Genomic DNA, 14,238 nt, shown 5'->3' on the forward strand with positions numbered 1-14,238 from the left:
GTGCAGGGAACTGATCCCAGCCCTGCTCAGTGCAGGGAACTGATCCCAGCCCTGCTCAGTGCAGGGAACTGATCCCAGCCCTCCTCAGTGCAGGGAACTGATCCCATCCCTGTTCAGTGCAGGGAAATGATCCCAGCCCTGCTCAGTGCAGGGAACTGATCCCATCCCTGTTCAGTGCAGGGAACTGATCCCATCCCTGCTCAGTGCAGGGAACTGATCCCAGCCCTGCTCAGTGCAGGGAAATGATCCCAGCCCTCCTCAGTACTGGACTGGGTCAAGACCAGCACTCCAGGACAAGAAGGACAGTCACACACACACTGGACTGACATCCTTGGAGGGTGTCCAAATTAATCACTGGGCTGGATCACATAACAGTCAAGGAGAGGCTGGAAGAAATGGGTTTTTTCACCCATACAGAAGAGAAGGCTGAGGGGAACCTGATTTCTGTGTATAACTGGCTGATGAGATGAGGATACAGAGCAGATAGAGCCTTCCTGGAGGTGTACAACAATAAAATGAAAGGCAACAGACACTAACTGGAATATCCTAAGTTCTCACTGAATATAAGGGAATTTGGTTTTTTGTTTTGCTTTGTTTGGTTATATACTTGAACAGTCCACAGAGTTTGTGAGACTTGATGACTTCCAAAAATCCCTCCTGGATTAATCATAAATTATTTTATGATTCTATGTTTTAATAATTCTGTAGACCAACACACATTTATAGTCATCTTTATTGCTCTTGTTTGTGCAGGGATAAAGAATGGAATCAAAGAACACCACCACCACTGTGACAGAATTTGTCCTGTTGGGCCTGACACAGAGCCACAAGGTGCAGTATTTTCTCTATGTGATCTTCTTTCTCATCTATGTGATGACCTGGCTGCTGAACTTCACCATCATGGCCACCGTGGCTGTGGACCACCACCTCCACACCCCCATGTACTTTCTCCTGGCCAACCTCGCCTTCCTTGACATCAGTGACTCCTCAGTCAACACTCCCAAGCTGCTGTCAGGCCTCCTCACCCAGCACAAAGTCATCTCCTTCCACCAGTGTTTCCTCCAGATGTTCTTCTTCCATTTCATTGCAGGTGCAATGGCATTTCTGCTCCTGGGGATGATGGTGGATCGCTACGTGGCCATCTGTGAGCCCCTGCGCTACCTGTCCATCATGAGCTGGAGCACCTGCACAGGCCTGGTGGCAGCTGCATGGCTGGGTGGATTTCTTCATTCCATTACACAAACTGGCCTTCTCCTGCAGCTGCCATTCTGTGGCCCAAATGTACTGGACAATTTCTACTGTGACATCCCCCAGGTCATCAAACTGGCCTGCACTGACACTCGCAGGGCTGAGCTGCAGATGGTGTTTAACAGTGGAATGATCCTCATCAGCCTTTTTGTGATCTTGATTATTTCTTACATTGTCATCTTGCTGAAGATAAGGACGTGCATCACGGAAGGGAAGAGAAAAGCTCTGTCCACCTGTGGAACACAGATAACTGTTGTGAGCTTAATATTCATCCCCTGCATCCTCACCTATGCCCAGCCTTATAAGAAATCCCCTGGGGACAAGGTGGTCTCTGTTGTTTTCACTGTGGTCACCCCAATGCTAAACCCAATGATCTACACACTCAGAAACACTGAGATGAAAAAGGCCACCAGGAGAACGCTGGGGAAAATATTTCTGTCAGCAGGAAAGCAGAAACTGGAGCGGACAGCAGATCCAAAGTCATCAAATCTGGTGTTCCCATGACAAAACTGTGTTCATCACTGATATTCCTGTATAAAAGAATATAGGGTGCCCCTGACTCTGGGGATGATTGGTATTTGACTCTATTGATTCAGAGTGCTGAACAATTGCTTTAATAAACTATACTATATTACATTGGATAAAATTTTCTTTGTCTCTGCAGTGTGTTGGTTGTTTCTGGCTCCAGGGGTGGTAATTATAGAATTGTGGCAGCAGCAGTGCTAACTCAGGTGCCTTAGTTAAAGCTCTAAGATGCACAAATTTATTTGTAATTATTCATTGTATTTATTACTTCTTGTAACTTATATAATTCTGAACCATGTGGCCTCTAGAAGCCATTGTCTAGAATTCTCCAGATCACTTACTAGTTCAAAAACTCAATAAATCAAACAATTCTTTCTTTCTTTCTTTCTTTCTTTCTTTCTTTCTTTCTTTCTTTCTTTCTTTCTTTCTTTCTTTCTTTCTTTTTTCTTTCTTTCTTTCTTTCTTTCTTTCTTTCTTTCTTTCTTTTTTCTTTCTTTCTTTCTCTTTCTTTCTTTCTTTCTTTCTTTCTTTCTTTCTTTCTTTCTTCTTTCTTTCTTTCTTTCTTTCTTTCTTTCTTTCTTTTTTCTTTCTTTCTTTCTCTTTCTTTCTTTCTTTCTTTCTTTCTTTCTTTCTTTCTTTCTCTTTCTTTCTTTCTTTCTTTCTTTCTTTCTTTCTTTCTTTCTTTCTTTCTTTCTTTCTTTCTTTCTTTCTTCCTTTCTTCCTTTCTTCCTTTCTTCCTTTCTTCCTTTCTTCCTTCCTTCCTTCCTTCCTTCCTTCCTTTCTTCCTTTCTTCCTTTCTTCTTTCTTTCTTTCTTTCTCCCTTCCATTCTATACTACATAGACACATGTATATTAATAACCCCCTTGTAATGCAAATAAAAAAATAAACTCAATGCTGACCTTTAATGTTATAAGCTGAATTAAAGAAGCAGCACATTCCAACAATGCTAAAACTTCTTTATGTGGTTCTAAAGTGAAGAATCAAGTACTGCACCAGCAACACACAACTAATGACTAATTTAGCTGTTTTCTTGGAGCTTCCTTAAGGAGATCAATTGCACCCATGGCAGGAGGTGATTTGATAGAACCATAAACTATGGCAGCATGTTGAGCTCAGCAGCCCATTTAAATCAGTACCAATTTTTGCCAGAAAAAGTGAATTAATTAGTTATTAAATACCCCTTCACACAGACTTCTGAAAATAATTAATAGAAAGAAATTAACATGTTAAAATATATGATTTTTAAAATGCATTCTTCCTCAAAAGTGCTAGAATCAATAGTTCACATATTGGGGTTGGGGAGATGAATCCAGGCACAGACTTCTGCCCTGGTCTATTTGTGAAGCTGGAATCCACTGCATGACATAATTTAACCAGAATTTCCCTTTTTTATAGAGGAAACAGGATGGTGCAAGTATGAGCTCAGCTCTAGCAAAACCCATGGCTGTGGTTCTTAGGGACCAACAATCAGTGCTCCTTGCTAGAGGTGAAATTCTGATTTACGCCAGCTAAAAACCTGCTTTGTTTGCTACCCCACCTCAGTTTCTGTTTGGGGTATTCTTTGTGCACATGTGGAAACAGGAAACAGGAGAGATGAACTCAGGAAAACCAGAAAGTTGCTGATAGTCTTTGGTGGGAGGGCACTGCAGCAGGAATAAAAAAGGTTTATTCCAAATGGATGAGTGATTGTGGATGTCTCTCTTTGGATCAGACTCTGAAACATCTTTAAAAGAGGCAAAATAAAAGCTTTAACCATTTGGAATGCAAAGTCCCTTAAAGTGATTAACGCTATTGTTATTATACTAGAGTAATAAACTTTATTATTTTTAAGAAATGCTTTTTTCAGTATTATCTTTTTGAGTAATAAAACAAGAAAAAAAATTTCTCTGTTTTTACAGAGGTAAAAGTAAATCAGCTCCCAGAAGCAAAGTCTGCAGAAATGTAAATGAAGTTTCATTAACACTTTCTCCAGTGTTCCAATTATTCAGAAAAAAAAAGTTTCAACAATACAGAGACAAATTAAGCTCCCTAGAGGAGTCTAAGCAAACAACATTGCCAAATGCAATTAACACTCTGTCATTAACTGTTGTTGTGAAGTTTGTGAAGTCAGGCAATGACTTCATCCTGAGATGATTTACATTGCCTTTCTCTTTTACAAGCAAGCTAAACCAAAAAAAAGAACATTATACTCAATTTTAGTGCCCTTTTCTGCCTTTATGGCCAGTCAGATGAAACAGAGACACCTCAGAGCTCAGCATGGCCATATCAGTAGTGAAGATTTCTTTTTCTTGACCTCAATATGAAAAATACAGTTTGAATGCTGCAGGCTCTGACCCAGGCTATTCACCGAGCCAGTGCACCTCTTGTATCCAGAATAAACCCCAAAACCCTCCCAAATAAACACTCCCAGGTTGTAGCAGCCCTTTTCTCTGTGTGCTAATCCTCTGGAAATTCTTCTTTTCATGCCTGGATGAATTTCTCCAGCTGGGATTTGCAGAATGCTCTTATCCCATGCAGTGCTTGGAGGGTGTGGGCACTGCACTGCATTAAATGCCAAGTTCTTGCTGGAAATAAGGAATTACCTCCAGGTAATCTTCCTTTCCTTCCCTTTCCCCACACCTTAAATGAAAAACACAAGGCTCTGAAAGAAGTGAACTGATTTCCTTATCACTGTCATTCAGTGGACCTCTTTTCTGCCAGAAGGAATGGAAAATATATAAAAAGGAAAAAAAAAAGGCGAAGCAAAACATGTAGTCCCTATCAATTAGTGTGTGCTTAGCCTGGAAAATTCACTATAAAATATTTGTTCAGTAAGAGGGTGAGGAGAACTCCCTGCAGTGAAGTGAGGAGTTGCAGCCTGGATACCTGAATTAGACATGGGAAGTGCTCTGCTTCAGAAGAAATGTCTGAAATATATATTTTGTACTTTAAGGAAGAAATGGAGATAAAAATTCTAAATAATCTGCTTCTGAAGGAAAGAATAAAGACAAAATATTTAAAAGTGTGAAACAGATTTTTGTGCCTGTAGTTTCCCCATAGCTAGTAAACCATCAGGACTCACCAAAAACGGAAATAAGATTTTTAATCCACACGTTCATGAAGAAGAAAATAATCAGGGTGTAAATGAGGGGGTTTAAAGTGGGAATTACAGTTGTGTATATGAGAGCCAGGACTTTCTTAGCCTCCTGTGAATCACTGGATTTTGACTGTAAGTAAATCAAAGTCCCACTGGTGCAGTACAACATTACTATATTTCTGCTTTAGAAGAAATGTCTGGAATTTATATTGTACTAAGGAAGAGATGGAGATAGAAATTCTAAATAATTTGCTTCTAAAGCAAAGAATTAAGACAAAATATTTAAAAGTGTGAAACAGATCTTTGTGCCTGTAGTTTCCCCTGAGCTAGTTAACCATCAGAACTCACCAAAAAATGGAAATAAGGTTTTTAATCCACACATTCATGGAGAAGAAAATCTTTATTTCTTCATCAACACAGCCATCCCTCTGACTAGTACTTCTTTCACTTCTTTATTCCTCAGGCTGTAAATCAGGGGGTTTAAAGTGGGAATTACAGTTGTGTATATGAGAGCCAGGACTTTCTTGGCCTCCTGTGAATCACTGGATTTTGGCTGTAAGTAAATCAAAGTCCCGCTGGCGCAGTACAACGTTACCACGGTAAGGTGCGAGGAACAGGTGGAGAAGGTCTTGTGCCTGCCCTCTGCAGAGGAGATCCTCAGGATGCTGGAGATGATGCAGGTGTAGGACAGCAGGATGAGGCAGAAGGGCGTGAAGATGACGAGCACCGTGGCCGAGATCAGCTGCCGCTCGTAGCGCGACGTGTCCGCGCACGAGAGCAGCACCAGCGGCGGGATGTCACAGAAGAAGTAGTTGATGCTCCTGGGCCCACAGAAGGGCAGGGTGAACACCCAGGCTGTCTGCACCACCGACACCACCTGGCCACTGCAGCAGGAGAGCAGCACCATGGAGAGGCAAGCCCTGGTGCTCATGATGGCCGGGTACCTCAGCGGGCGGCACACGGCCACGTAGCGGTCGTAGGCCATGGCTGCCAGCAGGTACCACTCAGTGGACGCCAAGAAAACCACACAGTAGAGCTGTGTGACACAGCCCAGGTAGGAGATGCTCCTGTCCTCTGACAGGGTGCTCACCAGCATCTTGGGGACCACCACTGAGGCTGTGGAAATATCCAGGACCGACAGGACGCGGAGGAAGAAGTACATGGGTGTGTGGAGGGTGGGGTGAGCTGTGGCCATGCAGATGAGGAGGTTCCCGATGAGAGTCATGCTGTAAACGAAGCAGATTGTGAAGAACAGCAGGTGCCGGAGTTCTGGACGGCTGGACAACCCAGAGAGGATGAATTCACTCAGTAGGGTGTGGTTTCCTGCATCTTGTTCCTCTGCTGGCTCCATCTGGGAGGAATCAGAGAGACTGTCAGACCAGGATCACACTGCTTCCAGCCAGGAGCAGCCTCTGGGGGATGCCTGGAGAGCTGCTGGATCAAAGGGAGGAAGTCTAGAGCAGGCTGGGCTGAGCACATTGAGAAGGGAGTGGCTGGAAGTGTGTGGTGCCGGTGCCCTCCAAGTGTCATTGTTTGGTGGTGTCACCAAGCCTTTGACCAAGAGGAGCTGGCATTGAAGGGGTGGCTCCATCAGGGGTGCAGGGTTAATGCTGAGGATCTGCTTTCCCCCCACATGTCAGGTCTGTGCTCCCAGCTGCTCCCAGCGAACGCCCAGGTGAAAACTGAAACACCCACAGACCACAGAAAGGAAGAAAAACCCTTGTGCTACCTTGGGGAACAGTGGGCAATGCTCCTTACACTCTGTTTCTCCTCCTGAGTGGGCTGACAGGGCAGGCAGCCTCCCTCCAGGACATCTGAAGTCCAGAGCAACTCAACTTCAGATGACAGCCAGGGAAGTTGAGGCTGTGGGAGGCTTTGGCTCACATTCACATCAATCCCCAGCTGCCAGGGGGACAGAAATCCTTCCAAGAGCCCAGAAATTCTTCCAGGAGCCCAGAAATTCTTCCAGGAGCCCAGCTGTGGGGAAAGCACTCCCAAATGGAGCAAGCAGAAGCTGTGAAAAGAAGTCCTAAGCCAACTCCTGCCCACCAAAACACCACAGAGCAAAGAAATCAGCACCAAATTAAACCAAATGAAAATTTGTGTCTATAGGCAGGCAAAGGAAGAAGGAATAATTCGAGGCAGAGGTACCCATGGGGAATGATGAGGAAATGCAGAGGGAGAAGCTCAGGACCATCCATTCATGACTCACATGGCCTCGTTCCCCTGAGGAGGGTTCCTGTGTGAGGGATGTTCACAAAGTGCTGCACCAGCTCTGTTTCCTCACTGCCCAGGATGGGAAACTGAGGCACTGAAAGAGAAGAGATCAGCCTGCCACAGAGGAGAAAGGATGGTGAATTCTGTGTCCTTCAGACTCAGCATCTTTCACCAAAGGGGCCACCAGGCACTGCCCTACAGCAGCAAATCTCAAGGCACAAAATGCATTTTGGCACCAGAAATGTGTCCATGAACAGTGGGGGAAGCACTGTGGGCTCTGTACACACAAGGAACAATCAGCAGAGCTGGCACACAGAGAAGGACACAGCTCAAAGCTCTGCCATCACCAGCCAACCTTGGGCTGCTCTGTAGATGATATTCTTGCCCCTGACAAGGGGAGGGAATGATGCATTGACTCCATCTTATCAGAAGGCTAATTAATTACTTTATTATACTGTATTATTCTATACTATATTATCTATACTATATTATCCTATTACTATATTACACTATATTTTTACTATATTACACTATATTACACTATATTATTATTATATTGCATTATATTATTACTATATTACACTATATTCCCTCCCCCTGACAAGGAAAGAGAAATGATGCATCTGACTCCATCTTATCAGAAGGCTTTTTTATAATAATAAAGGCTTTTTTTCTTATAATAAAGAAATTAATTTCTGTATTATACTATATTATTCTATATTATATTACACTATTGCCATATTACACTATATTACACTATATTGTACTATATTACACTACATATACACATGTATATACAATATAGTGGAATATATTATACTATATTCCACTATATTATTAGTATATTACATTATATTATTACTATATTCCACTATATTCCCTCCTCCCAACAAAGAGAGAGAATAATGCATCTGCCTCCATCTTATCAGAACGATAATTAATTTCTTTATAATACTATATTATTCTATACTATATTACACTATTACTATATTACACTATTTCTATATTACACTGTATTTTTACTATATTCCACTATATTACACTACATTACACTATATTATTATTATATTACATTATATTATTACTATATTACGCTATATACCCTGACAGGCCAAGGAAACAAAACACCATCACTGTGGGTAAACAATCTCCACATTGCATTCTACTTTGGCACAAACACAGGCACAGCAAATGATAAAAATTGTTTTTCCTTTCCCTGAGGTTCAGAGAATGTGAAACCCAGAAATATTCTTGGGGAGAATTTTGTGCCTTGCTTTTCTCTGTGAAGAGAAATGTGGCGACACCGCTCTGTCTCTGGGTTTTATGACCTGAACACAAAGCTGTGGATTCTGGAGCCACAGATGTCTTAAACGCACAAGCACAATAAGGAAACTCCCAATATTCTCAGACATTTGGTGCTCTGATGTATTTTAAAGGGATTTGTCTGGGTTTGGCTGTTTCCATTACCACAGGAATGAAAGGACACTTTTGGAGTGGTATCTCAATAGAGCCTGTGCATGACAGATAGAGAATGACATGAAAAACTCCCTGCACACATTCACACTGCTTTTAACTTGTTAGATCCATGTAGCTAAATGGAAACCACCTAATTCTGCCCTCCAAGCCCATGTGAAAGGTTTAGACTATTGCTGTGATCTTTAGCTCTTTAACAAAGTCAGCAACACTCACAGCAGCCACTGTTTTACTGACAGTCCATCTTTTATTCCCTAATTCAGAACACCTCTCAGAAAAAATTCTCAATTTATATAATTTGTGTAAAAACGAGTAAACTTCTTTTTGTAATAAGTTTTGGCCTTAGCTCTTCCTTGGATTTTCTCTATACATTCACAATAGAGATTTTGAAGCAAAGCGTCCTACCTGCAGCAATTCTGCCATCCAGTGCCTCCAAAATGGCTCATTCCAATTTTGATAGAAGTATTTCCCTTGTTTTCTTACATTAGGAATGGTGTTGGGCTGATGATTCCTACTGTCAGCTTACACGGCAGATTAAAAATTATTTCGAATTATTTTAATTATTTAAAATTATTTTAAATTATCTTAAATGCAGATGCTCTTCTGCCACAGCTGGAATAATCTATTGACATTATCACATGGCATACACCATAGAAAGTCAGCCAAGGACTTGTCTCACAGAGAGGAGGAAAAGGAATTTGTTAGATTTGTTTCAACTCAGTTGAAAGCTGAGAGGCATCTCTATTTTTTGCCCATGAAGGGAACAGCTGAGCTGCCTCTGCTGCTTAAATAGAGTCTCTTGAAATCCCCAAATCCCCTAGAGGTGGGGTTGATTTAATCTGATTTCAGAGCTGGGATGGTTGTTCAGGGCTGTGCTCCCTCTGTGGGCAAAGGGGATGTGGCAAACATCCTCACACCAGCACTGAGATGCTGTTCTGGATGGAGCCCTCCCGCACTGTCTGGAAAATGGGATCAGAGGGACTCCTGCACACACAGGAATCTCATCTCTTACATGCCCAAGGCTGTGAATTCTGCATCTTCACCAGCTGGGGACTGATTGTTAACCTGAAAGGTCTGAGCAGCAGCTGGAAATCTCAAGGGATGTGTGACTCCAAGGGCAGAATTAGCCTGATGCTGCCTTTGTTTAATTGGACTGGTGCCTTTAGGGGCAGTGCTGTCTCTGCTGGGAGAGTTTCCATTCAACTCCAGCCACTCACAGCTCATTCTTCAATTTTTAGTGACTGCTTGTCAATGTGAATCCTTTCCTTCCTTCTTTCCTTTTCCCTTTCCTTTTCCCTTTCCTTTTTCCTTTACTTCCTTCTTTCCTTTTTCCTTTCCTTTCCTTTCCTTTCCTTTCCTCCTAAATTCATTCCTTCCTCTCATTTCCTTCCATCAGTTACAGTAGGAAAAAAGATCCAATCCAACAAAAATCAGATTTGACAGGAATTTCAGGAATAAACTCTGTACCAACCTGCACAGAGCTGTGAGCAGCATCACCCCCTGATGTGGTCAGAGACACCTGGTCTGGGAAAAAACTTTTAAGAGAACCAGAGAATGAGGACCAAATCTGCATCAAAGGCAAAAGGATCAAGGACAAATAGGAGATTGAAGTGAGAGGGGAAATGAAGTTTCTTCACTCAGTGACTGAGTATTTTAATTTCACAGAATTTGCTTCTCATCCATACAAGAGAGGGCAGCAAACAGAGGTTTCATTTCTGTAGCCATCTGATGGCAGGCAAATGCTGATGAGCATTTGGCTCTCCTGAGCCAATCCCCTGTGTGGTGAGCAGAGAGGAAGAAAACACTCTAAGAATGGAATTTATGTGAATTTTCCAGATCTCCCATTACTTCTGAAATTGTACCTTCCCCCAAACAGCTTCCAGGAGGATCCCCAGGACAGGGACTACAGCCCATGGTCTTTTTAGAACGCAGGGTAAGGGGCAATGCCAGTGTGCTCTGGAGGATTTATTAGTGGGCTTTCTCTAGATCAAAGCCATGTAAAATCTGGAACATCATGAGGTTGCACTGGCTGGAAGCACAATCATGGAAACAGGGGCTGGGTGCCCTCCAGGCTGTAACACTGACCCAGAGCTGCCAGGGAGGACTCAGAGAGGGCCGAGGCAGGGCTGCTCCCTTCTCATGGGGACACCCCGAGCCTGGTCCTCAGCTGAGCTCCAGCTGTGTCTCAGCCAGCCCTGCACCTGTCACTGTCACATTTTCTGGAAAAATCCCTTTGCCAGGACTTTGTTCCTGGGAAGATGAGAAGCCTCAGAGAGAAAGGAAAACAATATTATGTCATTTGCTTCTCCTGCGTTTTGCTGCTTTGGAATGTGGTTGGAGATCGTTTATCCAACAGGTGGTTGTTTGATAAGTTTCATGTGAATTGTTTTGACTTCATGGCCAATAACAGTCAGGCTGTGTTATACTCTGAGGAGAGAGTCACGAGTTTTTAAATATTATCTTGTTAGCCTTGTGTAAGTATCCTTTCTCTATTGTTTAGCATAGTTTTACTATAGCATTATTTAATGTAATATAGTGACATAAAATAATAAATTAGCCTTCTGGGAACATGGAGTCAGATTCAGTCCCTTAGTGACCCTGATCGGTGATTTCTGATTTCCCAAGGACATCTCTGATGGCATTCAGCCCCTCTGATAAAAAATAGGAATTCTGCCTGTCCCTGGCCAGCTCTCCCCATTGCTATCAGAGGATGGGGGGGAAATGAAAAACAAAATCAACAAAAACAACAACAACAACAACAACAAAAAATCCAGATGGAAGCAGCCCACATTAAGTGTCCCAGGGGCTCTCTCCAAAGGTCTCTGATGGGATATGCACTCAACAGACACCCCTTTCCTGATCCTGTGAGCTCTGTGGGTGCTCTGAACCAGCCCAGATCTCTCCATTGTTTGAGAAGACCGTGACCAAAGAGCAGAGAAGGTGTCACGAGCCCCTCACCCCCTCACAGTTTGGGGGGTGTGAGAACAAAAGCAATAAATGACACAGCTACAGGCAGGCTGAGGTTTCCTGTGTCAGCTCCTCATGACATATATAGAGGTTGTCATTCTGTACCTGTTTCCTGCCTGATCACAGCTACTGGTTTGGCTCTTCAGGACAGTGGTGGGAGATGCTGCTGCTCCTTCTGCTCACAAATGCTTTTGTCCTTCTGCCTTGGGCTGGGGCTGGTGAGTACACAGAGATGGGACTTAGACAGGAACATGCAAGGGCACAGATGGACTCTGAGCAGTCAATCCCAGGCAAGGCTCCTGCCTCACCTTCTCTCCTGGCTCTACTCTCCTGCTTTCCTCTCTCCTCTCATCTCCCAGCTCAACCTGTGCCTGAAGCCAGTGAGGCATTAGAGGCACTAGAGCTGTGCCCTTGATGGCATTGGAGTCATCCAGAGCCAGGGGTGGTCAGACCCCAGACAGTGCTGCTTGTCCTTCTCTCCACTGTGCAGCAGAAATGCTTTGGACAGCCCCAGGAAGGAAAGTGGTTGGGATCACTGGCACCTGGCATTAGAGGATGAGCCTTTCCTTTCATGCAGCCCCAAACTTGATAGGAAACAGCAGCATATTAACATGTATATTTAACATTCATATTAACATTTTCCATCTCTCTTCCAGGAAGGATCATTGGTGGAACGAAAGTGAAGGCTCACTCCAGACCCTACATGGCTTACTTAAAAATTGAAAATAGCTCAGATATTTATACCTGTGGAGGGTTCCTGATTCGCCCAGATGCAGTTCTCTCAGCAGCTCACTGTGTGGATAAAAAAGGCAGGGCCGTGAGGGTCACTGTGATTCTGGGAGCCCACAACATAAACAGCCGAGAACGGAGCCAGCAAAAGATCCGTGTGAGACAATGGGTCATCCATCCTGAATATTCCCATGAAGGCTTCAAAAATGACATCGTGCTGCTGAAGGTACGGCCCAACACATCCTTCCTCCTGAGGGATCTCCCCCTGCTCGCCTCCCCAAACTCTGAACTTGCTCCTAATCCTTTGCTGCCTCTAACCCCGTGTTATTTCTGCCTGACAGCTGAAGCCAAGGGCCAGGATCAATAAGAATGTGCAGTTTATCTCAATTCCCAGGAGAAATGAACGGGTGAGAGAAGGAGCTTTATGCACGGTGTCTGGCTGGGGCCGGACATCTGACACAGGAAACAAGACTAATGTGATGAGAGAAGTGAAACTGAAGGTGCAAAAGGAGAAAATCTGTCAGCATCGTATCCCTAACTACCAGCCTCAGTCTATGATCTGTGTTGGTGACGAAAACAATAAAAAAGCAACTTCCCATGTAAGTGTTGTTTTGGGCTGCAAGACTGGGATGAGGTTGGGACTGGAAAGTCAGCTTAGTTCCCAGATGAAAGCCAAAGGAAACCAGAATGAACCAGGACCTTCAGAATGATGAGCTGAGGGTCCTCACAGAAGCTCTCAAGCTGATGTGCTCCCTGAATTGGGGCGCATTTTCCTAACTATCAGCAACATTTGCTTTTTTACTTACCTGGGGATGTTCTACCCAGCCTAACCAGTGCTTTGGTGTGTAAAATCCTTGTGATATCCTTGCTCAGATGGGTTAGATATTTCCCCATGGCTAAAGTAGGTCAATGTTCTTCTTCTGAGTTTTTGAAACTCAGAGAGCCTCCAGGCCTGAATTGTTTAATGGGTGGGCTTAGAGGAGTAGTGAGGCAGCTACAAACACTGAGAGCTGGGTCTGGAGGGAGGGAGGTGCTTGGAAGACGAGGTGCTTCACGTGGAGGGAGGGAAGAGGAAACTTGCTGCTTAAGGCAGGGAGAGCTGAGCTGTGGCATGTCTGACTCCTCTCACTCCTTTCATGGCACAGGGTGATTCTGGTGGCCCATTAGTCTGCAAGAAGAAGGCTCATGGCATTGTTTCTCATGCACTCAAAGAGAACCGCTTCCCTGAGGCATTCACCAGGATCTCCCACTTTGAGCCCTGGATCCGTGAGCAGCTGACAAGGTTTTCACTCCAAGATATTCCTGGCTCTCCATCCTCTGACTAAAATGGTCAGTGCCCCTTCACCACAATGCATCCAACACCTGCTGGTGCTCACAAGCTCCCAGGGGCAACTGAAGTGGACTCAGAGAAGCCCCTGTGGTGCAGCCACAGCCTTTGGCACTAAGGAGAGTCTGTGTGGCAAGCTGTAAATGCAAGTCCCAAGGACACCCAGCTTCCCATTGCTCCTTGCCTCCCACTGCTGCTCCTGCTCTGCTTCTGGCCATCAATAAAAGCATGTTCAAACTCACTTGTGTCTGCAGCATTCTTGGGAGCTGGATTCAAACCCTAAATGTGAGAATGAGGAGGTGACTGACATTGTGTCCTGGTCGCGGGGGTTGATTGGCACATGTGCCAGGAGTGCCTGCGCGCTGCCAGCAGGTCAAATCACAGTTCAGCCACTAGTTCGGCTCCTAAACCACCAGAGGCATTGAATAATTTGGACTCAACACTGAAGGATGAGTTCAAAGGAGAAAAGGAAGGACTCTCTGCTTGCTTCTATGAGCTGCTTTAGTTCTTTCCCGTGCAGAAGCGGTGTCGGGGTGGCGCTGCGTGGAATTGGCATTGTGGCACTGGAGTTGTTCTTTCCCGCAGCAGGAGCAGCGCCGAAGCGAGGCAGGGGACACAACACTCATGGGCACTGGCAGCGGCCACGGCCACGATCTCTCCCTTGGCAGGAGCCAG

The 14,238-nt window shown here is 44.3% G+C and overlaps 3 protein-coding genes across 3 annotated transcripts; 2 read left to right on the forward strand and 1 right to left on the reverse strand.

Annotated features, from left to right (window-relative positions):
- Positions 1–762: 762 nt before the first annotated feature.
- Positions 763–1,864, forward strand: LOC128940301 (olfactory receptor 4D9-like). The gene has a single exon (XM_054281646.1). It carries the CDS (start codon positions 763–765, stop codon positions 1,750–1,752), a length of 990 nt encoding a protein of 329 aa, XP_054137621.1. The 3' UTR covers positions 1,753–1,864.
- A 3,386-nt stretch (positions 1,865–5,250) lies between these two features.
- Positions 5,251–6,201, reverse strand: LOC128940302 (olfactory receptor 10A5-like). Its single transcript, XM_054281647.1, has one exon. It carries the CDS (start codon positions 6,199–6,201, stop codon positions 5,251–5,253), a length of 951 nt encoding a protein of 316 aa, XP_054137622.1.
- Positions 6,202–11,667: 5,466 nt separating this feature from the next.
- LOC128940304 (cathepsin G-like) lies at positions 11,668–13,561 on the forward strand. The gene is made up of 4 exons (XM_054281649.1): positions 11,668–11,725; positions 12,164–12,462; positions 12,578–12,835; positions 13,382–13,561. The coding sequence occupies exons 1-4, from the start codon at positions 11,668–11,670 to the stop codon at positions 13,559–13,561; spliced, it is 795 nt and encodes a 264-aa protein (XP_054137624.1).
- The last annotated feature ends 677 nt before the right edge of the window (positions 13,562–14,238 follow it).

This window comes from Melozone crissalis, unplaced genomic scaffold, assembly GCF_028551555.1.
Source record: "Melozone crissalis strain CALT ecotype California unplaced genomic scaffold, PUWL_Pcris_2 ptg000032l_1, whole genome shotgun sequence".
NCBI classification, from domain to species: Eukaryota; Metazoa; Chordata; class Aves; order Passeriformes; family Passerellidae; genus Melozone; species Melozone crissalis.

Excerpts from the sequence above, each read along its gene's own strand:
- LOC128940301 (XM_054281646.1), top strand. The coding sequence starts at position 763 with ATGGAATCAAAGAACACCACCACCACTGTGACAGAATTTGTCCTGTTG.
- LOC128940302 (XM_054281647.1), bottom strand. The coding sequence starts at position 6,201 with ATGGAGCCAGCAGAGGAACAAGATGCAGGAAACCACACCCTACTGAGT.
- LOC128940304 (XM_054281649.1), top strand. The coding sequence starts at position 11,668 with ATGCTGCTGCTCCTTCTGCTCACAAATGCTTTTGTCCTTCTGCCTTGG. Across the intron at positions 11,726-12,163 it reads TCTGCCTTGGGCTGGGGCTG|GAAGGATCATTGGTGGAACG; the intron begins GTGAGTACACAG and ends TCTCTCTTCCAG. Across the intron at positions 12,836-13,381 it reads ATAAAAAAGCAACTTCCCAT|GGTGATTCTGGTGGCCCATT; the intron begins GTAAGTGTTGTT and ends TTCATGGCACAG.